Genomic DNA, 16,464 nt, shown 5'->3' on the forward strand with positions numbered 1-16,464 from the left:
AATAAAATCCCCACATCTGGTGGTGTAGATGGCGCGTAACGGCCCACCAGCCCGAGCCAAGGCACTCCCTCACTTGGGCCTCAACGGGGGTTGTGGGCTGTTACCGGCCATGCATGCACATCCGACAAAGGGGTGATACCTATTTGCACCCAGAGTTTTTTACCGGGGATGGACTCTGCACGTATTGTTTGAGCTAAATCTCCCGTAAAAAAAAAAAGATGGCTGCCGCCTTAGGAAAAGGGACTTAATCCCTTTTCTATAACAATGGTAATAGCTAACAGGAGGAGCGCCGGGACCGGAGCCCAAAGCTCTGGTCCAGGACGTAATTTGGAAGTAAGGGAGGGAGGTAGGCAAAGGGTACTGGATGTCTTTGGGGTCGGGTGGATGGTGGGGATGTCGGGAGGCAACAGTTAGAGGCTCTCAGATGCCTCCCCAAAATCAAGATGGTGCCACCCTGGGAAGGGCCTTGAGTGGCTGGAAAAAGCAAGTGGTAGACAGTGTATTCTCACCTGCTTTTCCAGCCACCTGATTGGCTGAGCACCCTTCCCCGGGGGAAAATTCTATTTAACACGCCAAAGTGAAAGATCAACTTTGGGAAAATGCTTTCACTTACTTAAATAGAAATGGTTTACTTCTATATGACACCTAAAGTGGTTTTATTTTGTAGCATTTAAATAAATGGTAAAGACAACCTTGCTATACTACAAAATAAAACGATATTTAATGTATGCACTCAGTTTGTCTATTTATGAATGCATCATTTTTTACTACACCACCAATTCTTCAAGCATTGCTACCATCACAATGTGCAAATAGCCTGATAGGTCTCTGGAGGTGTTCCAGGGATGTCATTTAACCAAAATACCAGGGGTATTGGAAGTGACATCACATGCCCCGTAAACCCCTGATGACATGACAGGAAATGATGTAATGTGACCCCCGCCCCAAAGTGACGTCATGGGAATTGATGGCACATGACCTTTCACCCCTTCACAAACAGGAAGTGGCTTCACATGGCATTGTTCCTCACTACACTAAGAGAAATATGGTTACGATATCATTATACAGTATGATATACATTTCATTCAAGAACGGATCACCATATGTAGTGTTAACATTGGTGTGTATAGGCCCATATTACCAAATTACTTTGAATATAAGCAGACGTCCAACACAACAACCTGAACTATTGTCCATCAATCAGGCTAAACTGCAAACCGAGCATCTCGAAGAGGCCTAAACCCCAAAGCGCAGATCCATTCAAATGTGGAAGACTTTCTATGTGCTGCCCTGTCAATCAGCACGCACTCGTGTGTGAGCAGGAGGGGGACTGCTTTGGAGCTAAGAAATTGTTGCAAATTAGCAAAAATACGCACAATTAACTTGTAAATACAGCCTTCATTCTTAACAAAGTGAGAATCTCTCTCCAGAAAAAAAGAAACATGCTCGTGATTGTGTAAATATCCTTTCTGTGATGGATGGACTAGGAGGCACTTTTAGTTTCCAATCATCTGTTTATATTGTACAATGTGCTAGCAAACTGCAACTCAGCTGGGCTGTTAGTCTGTCGTACAAAATGTCATGCTTGGTGTCTATTTACAAAGATTGAAAAAATAACAATATTAACATTATTAAATATTTATTTTTATGGTTGAACAGATCAACCTTTTCACTACTACAATACAAGCTACTAATATAAAAGAACAATGTACATGTCTGTGTGAGGCTGAAGGCTGTGGCAATCAGGTACCAGTTTAGGTTGAGTGAGTTGTGCCACGGGTGGCCAGTCCCCAGGCTTTAACTTGCCGGCACAGATTTGAATATCTTCTACCCCACATTGCTGATAGAAAGGTGCCTTTAAGTGGCAACTTTGCCAAGTATTAAATATGAATTCCGGGTCTTTAAGTGGACCAGGGTTAGCCAGGGCAGGGCTGTAACAGTCTTCCGAAAAATACCCATGAGCCGGGACTCCCCATCCCACTAGTGCCATCCACTACACGCAGCCCTTTTGCTGCGCGCGCAGTCACTGCTTCCTGCAAGGGTCGAGGCTGCAAGGTAAGGAACAATGGGTGAGGTGGGTGCAGAAAAATGGATGCGAGCAATGACATATGATATGATATTTATAACGCGCTTAATACCCAGAGGTTTCTAAGCGCGGACCCAGCGATCAAACCTGTGGTGCGCCGTGATGTCTTGCTGCCAAGGCGAGCATGTTGCCCCTGAGCTATCCTCCCGAAACCGTGGGTCTGCCTCTTCTTGTCACTGCTTTAAAAAAATAAACTCCCACTTCTTGTTCCTCCTTTCAAGTTCGACTTCTCATCCCACTCAAAGCACTGACGAACCACCCCCATGGCATTATCAAATGGACTGACTGCTATGACTGCATTGGCAACAGGTCCTCGTGCTCAACACTTTTCCAATGAGCAGTTGAAAGGACTTATTGCAGATCAAGTGCCAGAAAACTGTACTCCTTGACAGCAGCAATTTCAGCAATAAAACACATTTCCATAATCATTCTTTGTCTACCTCTTTAATGTTGGCAGAGGTTGGAAAATGGGGCAAATCACACTTTTAATAGCGATCCTTTTATTAACATGGAGCCTTCGGTGACGCAAAAGGAAGAAACCTTCCATTCACGGATTGCTGACATAAAAATATGGATGAACGCCATTTTGCTTGATTTGATAACAGGCCATATTTGTAGAATTACACTATTGTGGGCGTGATTTTTATCACTGAGTGCGGCAATTGTCTTTCTCCCCCTTCTTAAAACCAGCTCTGGCACTGGAACGTTTCCGTAAAAAGGCCTCCACTTTGGGCATTTTAATGCCAATTTTTACCAAAGCATCACTTTTAATACATCCAATACGTAACTGCTAGTGGGTGGGCCGTGTAATAGATAACACTGGTTGCTGGAAAACTTTGGCGCTTAGTGCTCAACCGGTAAGGGGTAAAGGGGGCAAACAAAATAATCTATTTCCAGGAGCAGAACACATGGGTGTGGACACAAACAGCCATAATTCTAGCCAATATTTTAAAAAAATGCAAGCAACTGACCACTGGTACCGTTGACAAAAAATACCTAACGCGATCATGCGCAAATTCACAGACTGGCTGCACACAGGGGTGGACAGGCCTATTCGGAACTAGGGAGATGTCCCAGTGGGTCTCTGCAGCCTGTGCCTCTTTTGTGTGGTATTTCCAGATGTTCTCATAGGGAAAACATTGGGCTTGCTAAACATGCGTCATATAATTTGAAAATTATTTTCAGGGCCTCTTTTGGTCCCCAGTAATTATTTCCAGGGCCTCTTGTAGTTCCCAGTCCACCACTGATTGCACATATAACTACTGAAGACGTCACTGATCTGATCTGTCAATGGTGAATCAAGTAAGACATTGTGAATGGATAAACCGATTTTCAGAATCCTAACAGATTTATTTTCCAGCTAAATAGCCACGACATTGCTGGCTTCCTTACCTTGAAAGCTCAAGCACAATCTCCTACATGATCTCGGCGTGAGCACTTCCTAACTGTAGCATTGGCCAGTAAAAGTAAGAATAGACGATGGACTAGACAGCGAACACACCATCAGGGCCAATGACTAAGTGAACGGACCATCCTAGTACTGAGCTCCATGTTGGAACTGGAAACGTACTGCCGCGTCCATGCTGGAAATAAAGAGACAAACTGCTCTATAAATCACATAACGCTTGCAGGCCGCTGTGTGATTTATGGAGCAGTGGCTACCACCCGCAGAGCATCCGTTTAAAAAAAATTTAAAAATTGGTTTATTTTAAAAATAGGGGTCGCAAATAAGATTGTAGGGGTTGCAACTGCGACCACTGGTGTCGCAGTTACACCCCCTAAATAACATCTCTGAGGTGTTTTAATCACGTGATATTGTGACCCCTCCCCAACTTATAGTCCAAGGAGTGTTCTGCGATAATGACCCCTACATCCATTTGTCTATAAGGTTATTTTTATCTAAAGTTATAGTCACTGTGCCTTCGAATTAAGAGGCGTTGATAGGGAGGGCTTGGGGGCTACAGCCCCGGTACTTTTGGTTGTAGCGCCGGATAGAACTTCAGGAGTTACAACCAAAAGGCTAGCTAGCCCCGAGTCCTGAGAGTCCGACATTAGCATAGCCTCGGATCTTTTCCAGATCTAACAACACCCCTGAAGGCAAATAACATAGTATACCAGCTTGCAATAAATGCGATTGGACAACGTTGTACGAAGGAGAGGGCATGGCGGCAGAAAGGTATGGGAGATCATTTGCGACGGGGTGGATTGGAATTTGGAAAGTGCCACAACTTGTAATCCTGGACACAGGCAGGTAGAAGTCACATTCTGGCCACACTCTGATATCACCTTCTATCAGGTACACCCATGCTTCCAGGCACGGGTAGATCCTGCTGCTTGAGAAACACTCAACATAACTTCCCACCATGACAGACATGCCAACAATGAATGCTCTCTCACTGTGAAATATCATGTTGTATCCTGTGTGGCATTTGAACTGCCGGGGAGAGAGGCAGAGAAAGGGCGGTTCTTCTTGTGATGACGCCTATTAACCGAAGCAAGCTTTGTGCAGTTCCAAAGGTGGACCTGTGCGATGAATAAGGGAGATTGACATCCCCATTCTAGGTCAAGCAGACTGTGCCATCTGTGTCTAGCCCCACTCTCATATGTACGACACCAGAAGCATTGCAAGGGGTGTGGGGGGCTGAGGGGTCTATAGCCCCTGTCTTTTGGTTGTAGTCCTGGAAAGAAGCTCAGGAGCTACAACCAAAAGACTAGCTAGCCCCCAGTCCTGACAGTTCCAAAATTAGCGTAGCCCCGGATCTTTTCCAGACCTAGAAACGCCCCTGTACCACACCACCCAAGCAGGGAATGGCAGACCTGGCCGAGCTTCACCTGAGATCAGCTAGTCCACTTTTTGCCAGCATCAAAGGTGGCATGAAGAGAACTCAGGCTGAGAAAGCGTTGGCAGAATTGGCATCTGCTTTATGCTGAGTTTGATCTAACTTTATGGGGTGGAGAAACAAAGTACATTCCAAGAAAAAGCGGGACATACTCCAGACTAAATCAATAGATTAACACCATCGCTCTGACACATGGCCTACATTTTAGAAAGCCGCAAAAAAGAGGGCCTGAGCTGAAATTCACATGAGTGACTATGATGCCACAGAGCCGCTGACCCATTATGGGAACAAATGCCAGAAGGAACCAATAGTAGAGGGGATGGTGGGGCCGTGTGATTGAAATCGATACATTCATATTCATATATTGGACCAATCCTAAGGAAGATAACGCAACAGGCAGCTTGTCCATGAGTCGGAATGTTCATCACATGCATTCTTTTGTCCTGTCTTGACTATTCACTGTCCAATTTGCAGGTTCTATTCAACGGTCAGTGCTCTCACTAGACACAACATAAGGGTTGGCAACGGAACCCATTGCCAGCGGGTAGTCTGCTGTGGAGGGGTAAGAGCCAGGCATATAGTCTCCTCTGTGAAGTCCTCTGCTCATAACAGATCAAGCCCACTTGCATTGTTACGGTTGGACACCATGAAGAATTAGCACATTTGGAGCATGTCCTCCCGCTAATTCTATCTACTTCTTTGCAACGTTCCCCAATGCCCTGGTGGCAAATACCAGATATGTCATGTCTTTGCTCAGCGTCGGGCCAGGTTTTTTGCCTATTCAGCAATTTGCCAATTAGGTAAAATGGGGATTTTAAGCCTGGCCCTAAGGTTCAGCAGTGGTGAAGGCAATGTGGAGCCTAGAGAAGCCTAGATTTTTCTCCCACCGGTTCCTTCTGAGAGTCTGTCACGCGGTTGCACCGTGCGGCATTGCAGCGGGTGCCTTGCCTTCAGCGTTATCACTGTGGTTTGACTAGTGAATGGCGCTGCATCTTGTGATATAATTGCAGGTGCCACCTCAGCGACCTGCTCAATAATAGCCCATTGGGCTACATCAGAGTTTCTCTGCATTTGCAGTACTGGAAATGGACACAATTACATCTGGGAACCCCTCTCCCCCTGCGTCATGCACGGGAGCAAGAGTGATATGGATGGGCCTGAGGGGCGGAGTCCCAGCAGAAGTCGAGCAGCGCCCGATCCCCTGGAAGGCGCGAATAAAGACAGTTGGTGGGCACCTTCAGGGGGGCTTAGTCCTGCCAATTTCTATAACAGCAATACGCGTGTTGGCAACATTCGAAGAGCCACATATGACCTTTGACATGGATCTGTCAGCAAATGATGCACACTCGGCTCTTTGCTCCTTTCATTTGTCACACTATTAACCCGAACAGAAACATGTCTGTACATCGCAAGGCATATATACAATGCTTAATTACAGATGTGAGGCCAATTAAATCAGGTCCTCTCTAGCACGAGACTCCTGAAGCCCCCAGAACAGATCTTGGTGACAACTTTTCCCGGGGGCTTATGGCGGGAACAGCACTGACATTTTGCCCCATTGAAGATTGCAGATCAGTCTTGTTCCAGCACAAGTACATGCTGAATTGTGTTCTGCAGACTATCTGAAGTCGCTGTGGGAAATATTTATATGTATATGCATTACCATGTACAACACCCTTAGGGAACATTGGAATCCTGGGAGCCAATCATGATCGATGCCTATCGGACACTCTTCACTGGAGTATCCATGGATCGTGTATCCTCTCAGGACCACAACATTCACACTAACTCGCAATGCTGTCCTCATTAACAACGATACTCCCCGCTCATCTGCACCGTTTTCCTCTCCCTCCACCAGACCCACTTTGTCATATACGGGCCCTGTCACTCTGCTCACACACACGCACACACCCGCACTACGCCACTGATCCTCGGGACAGAAATAGAAAGGGGACTTAGGCCATCAGACCACCGAACGTCCTTTGCTCAGTGGCTACAACTAAAAATTGCTTTCTTTGTGTGCTTTTCTTGTTTTACTCTGCAAAGACATCTCAGCCTAGCACCCAGCCCCCTGACTGGGTGTGAATAGCAGCTGCTGGCAGTAATGCTTAAGAAGAACATTACAATGTTTTCACTTCAGTTGTGCAAGCTATGCTTTGCCGGAGGGCAATAATGACTGTTAGCCCCTGGGGTGGGGGGGGGGGGGGTGCAGCCAATCAGGTTCTGTGGATCGCGTGCTGAAACCTGTAATCTCAACCTGTATTGCAAGAAACCCACAGGCTGAATCCCTCGCTGCGGGCCACCATCTTTCACCTCACCCTCCCGTAACATTTTTTTTAAAAATCCCAACCCCCAACCCCACTTACTGGACTGTTGCGCCGCAGCAGCAGTTTTCCTTTTCCTGCCACCATGTACATAGAAGAGGAGCTCCATACAGAGCCCCACCTCCTATCACCATGGCGGCCATCTTGGTAAAGTATTTTCCTTCATTCAATGGGACGAGCGCCGCACCCCATTGAATGAAGGAAAAAACATTTTTATTTAGCACCCCAGGTTACCGCTTCGGTAACCCAAGGTGCTAATGGCATTAATCCCCTGTTCCAAGGGCTGTAATGGGGGGTAACGGCCTTGTGCCCTCGTTATACGCATCTCCTTCGCTCTGGCCGATTTTGGGCTGCTGGGCCATTACCCCCCATTCCAGCCTTCGAACAGGGGATTAAAAAAACATTACTAACCCGGCGAGAGACAATCTGAATGCAACAAGCATTCTGATTGGCTCTCGTCAGGTCCCTACATGGCCGGGAATCCCTCCGTCAGGATTCCACGGCCTTTGTCCCCGGCAGGGGGGCGTGACAGCCCCTCCGCCAATGAGGAGGCTCAAAGCGGCGCTATCCCTGCTCCGAGCCTCCCCGTGGCTGAAAGGCTGCCTTTGCCCCCCGCCGGGACTCGGGTAAGTCTTTTTTTTTTTTTATTCCCTTCCCTCCCGGAAACTTACCTTCTTGGTTCTGCGTCCCCGGTGGGGGACGAGGGAAGCCTCCAGCCGTGTGGAGACTCGGAGCAGGGCCATCCCCGCTCTGCGCCTCCACACGGCTGGGGGCTTCCCTCGTCCCCCGCCGGGGACGCAGGTACGTTTCTTTTTTTTTTTCCTCTTCCCCCATCCCACTCCCGCCCTCCCAACCCCACTTACCTTTTTTTTTATCCTTTTTCGGGAGCGGAGGCGCTGGGAACACTTGTGTTCCCAGCACGTCCCCTCCAATGGCCGCCATGGAAAGGGAAAAAGGACTCCGTTTTCCCTTTCCATGGCGGTGGCCATTTTCTTTTTTTTTCTTTTTTTTCTCCCGAAACACCGCAGCGCCCGAAACACTGCAGAGTTTCGGGACAAAAAAAAAGCTTTTAGTGCCCCGGACACGCAATTTTTGCGGGCCGGGGTACTAATAGCAATAGAACCCTCGCGTCGGGGGCATTACGGACTCTGGTAATGCCCCAGGGCCTTCGGTAATGCCCCCGACGCTCGGGTTCTATTGCTTAAATGTAAGTCTTTTGTAACAACGTTCCAATGTTTCTTCTGTGTCTTTCCTTCTGTTAAACAGAACATTCTACTTGCAATGGGTGGAATGACCAATAGCAATCATGCCCCACCTCCTTGAGCCATGAACAGGTGGTAACATCCGTTGGCCCTCGTTAAAGGTCCTTGTTTCCTACAGGGACCAATAACTTGGGCTAAGGGCCATTACCACCTGGTAATGTCATCAAAATGCACCATTGTTGCTTAGCTACGGGTTACTCTCAATTGATGCAATTGATGGTTAAATAGCTGTCTGAATTGGTATGTATTAAGGTATCTAGAAATCAATGGTAAACTAGACCTTAAAGGCTGGGGTACAGTAGAAGGTATGAGGTGGCAAAGCATTATTGTCTGTGTTTGTTACTGTTGGTCTGTGCAGTGTTGCTAGAAGAACGGGGGCTTCATTTGTTTTCAGACATGACAGGCTGAGGGAGTCAGATCAATGCTGGTAGGACTGTTGCCCCAGGAACGCTTGCTTTCTACTCTTCTTCTTGCACCTCTTGGATTTGAGTCTCGGGGTGTCTCGGCAGCTGGTCTTGCATTGGCCTCCTAAAATGATTATTTGATGGGCCTGGAATTGAGGTGTCTTGGTCATCAGTGCTTTGCATCTGACGCAGGCCATCTAGAGGTCAATGCCGACTTGGAGTGTAGCTAATGGAGATCTTTGCCAGTGCGGTGAATACATTGGATCATTCTGGTTGGGTTTAGGAACTTTTTGCTGCTGTGGACAGTGGTCCTTATATTTGGTTCTGCTTCAGTAGATCCAGCTGTTAAGCTGTTTATCCATCAAGAGTAGACAGCATTAGTGTGGGCGCACCTGACACGTGCAGTTCCCGCTGGTGATTTATTTAGTTATTAGAATTTCTTTATTTACATGTATTAACATTTGCTTATTGATGTTTTATGTCTTTAAGTGATTTGGCATTTGCATTATTTTACCAAGATATGTGTCCACAATTCTTTGAGTGAACAAATCCTGAGTACATTGGATGAATTGCCTTGACATGCCTGCAACCAGGCAAAGCAGGTGGTGGGGAGGCATTGACCCATACAGAGGTGAAAGGGAATTATGCTGTCTAAAGTGTGCCAGCGTGCATGCCTGTAGGGGTTGGATGTGAGGGGCGTTGCCATGATGGCAGCAGCAAAGCTCCAGGGAAGATCAAGCGGGCTCTAGACTAAATCTATGTAGGGGGCATCATTGTGTCAGCGCGCCTGCGCGGACCATCCTACCGGGGCATTGTATTCCTTGTATCACTGTGCATCCAATTCTGAGAACAATTTGCCCAGTGTAAGCGGTGACAATGTAGCTAAGCACTAGCTCTGCATGTCGGTAATGCCTTCCAGATACATGCTGGTTCATCTATGTGTACCTTGCCAGAGCGTGTCATGGGTAAGAGGCTGTGTGTCTGCATGGCATCGGGGCATGCTAGCATCAGATGGGCAAGACCACTGAATCTCTGTGTTTATAGGGTAGCATATGTGTCCGGGACGCGCTCAGTGAGGTTCTCATCCAGGACAGATAGTCAAAGTCAATTATTCGGTCCGATGGCGCTACTTGACAGCATACACAGGGAAGGAAGCTGGTTGACGTAGTTCCTTCCACACAGCTACCTGGTAGGAAGGCATGGTGGCAGAGGTGGTAGCTCCCATGAATATGCCATGTCCAGGTGGATAGCTCGAACATGGGATGATGCTGTGGGGGCATCGGCTCAAAACCTCTGTTTTGCCGACTCAGCCCTTCATTCTTCCAAAGTCAATACATTGAGTACTACGAGTGGGTTAGTAACAGTACAGTTGGCTACAGCACTTAGAAGTGTTCTGTCTGCATGAAGCGCTACATAGATCCCTAAATTATCATTAGTAGATTTTGATGGTAGCATAAGTGGGTTGATAACTGGTACCCATCCATATCCTCTCCTGTATTGTTGCATGTGGCTCAGCCAACAGGCTGATTGGTGCGATAGAGACCCTTTGCTACATCCCAAGCTGCCTGAGAGCGACAGGCAGGTGGTGCCATGAACTACTCACATTTGTATTGTGGCACCCTTGACAGGAAAAAATGGTTGTCATCCCAAATTCCCGGTCTGGATGTAAAAACACAGCAGCTGCATGGAGTCTGGCATTTCATTAGTCATGGAGTAGCAAACGGCTGCAATTCATGCAACGTGTGGCTGTTCCTAGGGCTCTGTAGCAGTGGATCTAGAAGGCGCAGCCAGGAAGGCGCCTCGTTGCCTTGTTTCTGTGGTGTTCCATGTCGTGTGTTTTCATTCTTGTTTTGTTAAGTCTTTCTAAGATGTTCTCAACACCGGTGTTCGAGTGGGGCCCTACTTGTCCCTGCTCAAAATATATTCTGCATTAATTAACCCCTTAAGTGCTAAGGGTGAGAATGTTCACTCTGAATCCCTTTAAGGCAGGGGTGCACATTTATTGTGCTGGAGGGCCGAATGTACCACACACGTCCCATACAGCGGGCCGAAATTTCAATGCAAATGTGCAGGTAGTCGGGCACTGGTTTACACATTTGAGTTAAAAAAAAAACATGTTTTTAAGGGTTCCATGTAATAATGTCCTCTCAAAAATAACAGCATGCAAAAAAATCGCCAAAAATTGCAGTTTTTTGCAGGGCCATTATTAGATGGATAATGACCATTTTTTTTTTAAGGGGACCGGGGGACACCCCTGCTCCCCCTGTCGCTATATATATGGTCACCTATATTATGCCACCACAACCTTTTCCTGCAACATTATATACAGCGACCATATATGTAGTGATATTATTATCTGCTACCTTTTTAAGGTGTAGTTTTATTTATTATTGTTTTGCAGTAAGCCATTATAGCTAGCCCTTTTAAAACAGCACAGATCGTGATGCAAAGACACAATCTCGGCCACAGAGGCCTGACACACCTGATATAACACTTTAGGGCAGGCAACACTTCATCATTACATTCATGTGACTTGGAGGGCCATCAATAATGTCCTAAAGAGCCGCGTTAGGCCCACGGCCGCGTGTTGTGCACCACTGCCATAAGGAATCTTTCTAAGCTCCGTCCACTTCTGCCATCACGTGATTGCACTTGTTAGCATGCGTGCCAAGCTGTTCGTCCACTGAAATCAGGATCTGCAAAAAGGAGCCTGTTTTCCGTTGTTGAATGGTTCTCGATCTTGTCCGATCACATGTGTTGGCCATGCATGAGAATAGCATGTGGGATTTAAACATGAATTCTTAATGTCCTTCTTTCTGACTTTCTAGGACTTACAATGTCTCCCTGCGGCCGTACTATCGCATCGACGAAGGAGAAGACAACCCGTTCATCTGCTCCACCATCCGTGACAATGGCATGTTGAGGTGCCACGATGTCCCGCCCAAGAAGGAGTATGGCCAGGAATGTACGCTTAGCATGGACCTTGAAAGTCACAACTGGTCCCCGATGGATCTTGGCGCCAGGAACAGCTGTATAAACTGGAACCAATACTACAACACCTGCAAGACGGGGGAGGTGAACCCGCACAAAGGGGCCATTAATTTTGATAATATAGGCTACGCCTGGATAGCAATTTTTCAGGTAGGATTTTCTAATTGCTTTTTTTAGTTGCTGAAAAGGTCAGACACTTTGGGAAAATAATGTAATGCTTCTTGGGGTATCCCATTGTTTAAACACACAAAATTACTTAATATTCTTTACTTCGAAGGGATTACTTCGAATGACTTTGAATTGTGTATATATCGTGGTGCGTTACAAGGTAAAATGGGGCGGGGAGGAGTTTGGGGTGTGGGTAGTGGTTAAGGCAAAGGCGACCCCCCAAATAAGATAAAGAACTAACAAAAAATGAAGTCAAATTTCGAAGTAATGCCTTCGGAGTAAAATACCTGGAAATAGTACATTTCGGCAAAAGAACATGGAACCCTGCCTGGATCTTGTGGTTGCCTGCTAAACATCTTCTTATGTATGTCGGGTTAAGGCTTCATGCATTTATGAAATGTTAAAGCCTGGAAAAGGTGTTCCTGGTTGTATAGAGTAAAGGGTTTGTGCATTTATTAAGTTATAAAGCCTGGTAAACATGTTCTTACATGTATATGATGAAGGCTCACTGCGTTTATGAAGTTACACAACCTGGCTAACATGTTTTTACATGTATAAGGCAAAGGCTTCATGCATTTAAACCTGGTACACATGTCCATAGAAGGGTATGGTAAAGGTTTCATGCATTAATGAAGTTATGAAGCCTGGAAAAAAGTGCAAGGTAAAGAAAAAATGCATTTATGAAGTTCTAAACACTGGTACATATGTTCTTACATTTATGTTGTAAAGACTTCATGCATTTATGAAGTTTTGAAACCTGGCACACATGTTCTTGCATGTGGAGGGTAAAGGCTTCTTGCATTGATGAAGTTATGAAGTCTAGTACACATGTTCTTACATGTGCGGGGTAAAGGCCTCATGCATTTATGAAGTTTTGAAGCCAGGTACACATGTGCTTACATGTGTAGGGTAAAGGCCTCATGCATTTATGAAGTTATGAAGCCTGGTACACATGTTATTGCATGTGGACGGTAAAGGCTTCTTGCATGTATGAAGTTATGAAGTCTGGTACACATGTTCTTTCATGTGTATGGTAAAGGCTTGTTGAATTTATGAAGTTATGAAGTCTGGTGCACATGTTCTTGCATGTGTATGGTAAAGGCTTCTTGCATTTATGAAGTTATGAAGCCTGGTACACATGTTCTTGCATGTGGAGGGTAAAGGCTTGTTGAATTTATGAAGTTATGAAGTCTGGTGCACATGTTCTTTCATGTGTAGGGTAAAGGCTTCTTGCATTTATGAAGTTATGAAGTCTAGTACACATGTTCTTACATGTGCGGGGTAAAGGCCTCATGCATTTATGAAGTTTTGAAGCCAGGTACACATGTGCTTACATGTGTAGGGTAAAGGCCTCATGCATTTATGAAGTTATGAAGCCTGGTACACATGTTATTGCATGTGGACGGTAAAGGCTTCTTGCATGTATGAAGTTATGAAGTCTGGTACACATGTTCTTTCATGTGTATGGTAAAGGCTTGTTGAATTTATGAAGTTATGAAGTCTGGTGCACATGTTCTTGCATGTGTATGGTAAAGGCTTCTTGCATTTATGAAGTTATGAAGCCTGGTACACATGTTCTTGCATGTGGAGGGTAAAGGCTTGTTGAATTTATGAAGTTATGAAGTCTGGTGCACATGTTCTTTCATGTGTAGGGTAAAGGCTTCTTGCATTTATGAAGTTATGAAGCCTGGTACACATGTTCTTTCATGTGTATGGTAAAGGCTTCTTGCATTTATGAAGTTATGAAGTCTGGTGCACATGTTCTTGCATGTGTAGCAAAGCCTGATGAATATGTCCACCGTTGTATACGGTAAAGGCTTTGTGCATTTATGAGGTTATAAACCATGGCAAATATGTTCTTACATGTATATGGTAAATTTGTCATGCATTCATGAAGTTATAAAGCCTGCTACACATGTTATTAGATGTATAGGGTAAAGGCTTCGTACATTTGTGAAGTTATGAAGCCTGGTACACATGTTCTTAGATTTATAAGTTTAAGACGTCATGAATTTAAGCTGGTGAGATAGCATAGCGAGCTAAGCGCTCGACCCTGATAACTGTATGCCTTCTGCTGTGGCAGGTTTGAATCCTGGCATGGTCAACTCAGCCTTTTATCCTGAGGTCGATACATTGAGTACCGCTCTGGGGATAATAATGTCTTCTGTTTCTTCAGCGCTCTGAGACCTATGGGTGTGTAGCACTATATACAAAATAAATTATTATTATTTATGACGTTATGAAGCCTGGATGAGTATGGTAAAGGCTGCATGCATTTTTGAAGCTTGGTAAGCATGTCTGTGCATTCATGAACGTCTAAAGTCTGACACATGTTATTAGATGTATATGGTAAAGGCGTCATGCATTTATAAGGTTATGAAGCCTGGTAAACATGTTCCTAGGTATATGTGATAAAGGCATCATGCTTTTATGAAGTTGTAAGGCCTGGTAGACATGTTCTTAGCTGTATACAGTAAAGGCGTTGTGCATTTATGAAGTTATAAAGCCTGGTAAGCATGTTCTTAGATATATAGGGTTGGAAAACAGGTGATTAAGAGACTAAGCAAATATGTATTTTTAAATATCTTTCTCTAACACAATTCTTTTTCAAGAGTATTGGATTATCGTAACCTTGAATGTGCGCACTAAGGGTAGGGGTAGTTTTTTGTTTGCACTTACACAGGTATTCTACAATACAGATACACAGCGGAGCGCTTTACAGAGGTATACAACCGTAAAGATGCATAACAGAGCGCTTTTCAGAGGTAACAATAGACACGATATACAGCTGGGGAGGATACAGAGGGGCACAGAGGATGGACATAGCTGTACAGAGAGGCAGGGAGGAGAGGGGTGGATGGCGTCTAGCAAGTCAGGTGATCACTTGATAGCCTATATGGTGAAGAGGAGAGACTACTTGAAGAGGTGGGCCTTGAGTCCTTTTCTGATTTGAGGGGGCGAGTCTGATGCTGATGGGGAGGAGGTTCTGTAGTCTTGGGGTGCAGGCAGAGAAGGCTTGTTTTCTGGCCCTTTCCTTTTGCAGCAGCGCATTTCAAGTCTGCATGTGACATGGCTTCTGGCGCTGCGCGGTCTGCCAGAGATGCTGAATTTCTCCATGAAGTTGCTGGGTGACTTGAGGGTGACTGCTTTATTGATGATGCAGCAAGACTCAAAGGTGATTCATGTGTGCAGTGGGAGCCAGTGAAGGTCAACGAGGGTCAGGATGATGTGGTTCTGTCTGTGTAGACCCTTAATGAGGCATGCAGCCGCATGTCGTGCACTTCTCTGGGGACCAAGGGAGGACAATGGGAGGCTTTCAAAGAGGGCTTTGCTCCATCCAGGTGGGATAGGACAAGTGCTTGAACAGTGGATCTAAAGTGGTCCGGAGTGAGCAAGGGTTTTACTTTCTGCAGGAGGGAGAGCTGATACTAAGCTGTCTGAGTTTTCTTAGCTATTTGTCTCTTGAGGGAGAGGTGTTTGTTGATGTGGAATCCAAGAGACTTGGTGCAGGAGGTGAGCTCAGGTGTGAAGCCCTCAGGGTTCATGGTTGATAGCCAGGTCAGTATGTCTGGGTGTTCGATGTTGTTAGTGAGGAGCAGGATTTCGGTTTTGGAGTGGTTGAGCTTCAAGTATGCTCTGGACATCCAAGACTCTATCAATGAGAAGCAGGATTTAAACCTGTGGACATCCTTGATGGAGTTGATCTTGTGGTATAGCTGTGTGTTGTCGGCCTATTGGTGGATGTGAATGTTGTGTGTTTTTAGAAGGGCTCCTAGCAGCTCCATGTATAGATTGAAGATCACTGGGGACAGGGTGGAACCCTGCAGGACTCCACAGGTGTTTAGTAGCATTGGCAATCTAGAGGAGTCCATCTGAACAAACTGCTGGCGGTTGGTGAGGTAGGACTTGAACCAGCATTGGACAAGGTCGCTGATCCCCATGCACCGATGTAGGGTGTCTGTGAGCACCTGGTGGCTTAAATTGTCAAAAGCATCTGAGAGGTCAAGTAGAACCAGGAGGCAGGTTTGGCCGTCATCAAGGATGTTGAGTGCGTCCTCGACCACCTGTATTGTTGCTGTCTCTGTGCTGCATTTGAGTCTGAACCTGGATTGGTAGGTTTGGAGGAGATTGTTGATGCCAATGTCTTGCTGCAGCTGCTCAGCTACCACTTTCTCGATGATCTTACCTAGGAACGGAAGATGGGTGATGGGGCGATAGTTTCATAGGTTGTCTGGATACAGAGTGGGTTTCGTTAGTATAGAGAGGATTTGTCCTGTCTTTAGGGTCAATGGGAAGTTGACTTGATTTAGGGAGCAGTTAATGATCTCCAGGTAGGGAAGGAGAGATTCTGCAAGGAGGGTCTTGAGGGTGGATGCTGGTAGGATGTTT

The 16,464-nt window shown here is 45.9% G+C and overlaps 1 protein-coding gene across 4 annotated transcripts in view; it reads left to right on the forward strand.

Annotated features, from left to right (window-relative positions):
• Window positions 1-16,464, forward strand: part of LOC138567460 (voltage-dependent T-type calcium channel subunit alpha-1H-like) — a 1,148,189-nt gene that overhangs the window by 286,552 nt on the left and 845,173 nt on the right. For all 4 annotated transcript variants that reach the window (XM_069645666.1, XM_069645668.1, XM_069645670.1 and 1 more), the window contains exon 5: window positions 11,745-12,057. In XM_069645666.1, coding sequence (XP_069501767.1) covers window positions 11,745-12,057 — 313 coding nt within the window. The remainder of the gene's footprint in view (window positions 1-11,744; window positions 12,058-16,464) is intronic.

The sequence above is a fragment of the Ambystoma mexicanum genome, chromosome 2p (assembly GCF_040938575.1).
Source record: "Ambystoma mexicanum isolate Mex_15411 chromosome 2p, UKY_AmexF1_1, whole genome shotgun sequence".
In the NCBI taxonomy this organism is placed as follows: domain Eukaryota; kingdom Metazoa; phylum Chordata; class Amphibia; order Caudata; family Ambystomatidae; genus Ambystoma; species Ambystoma mexicanum.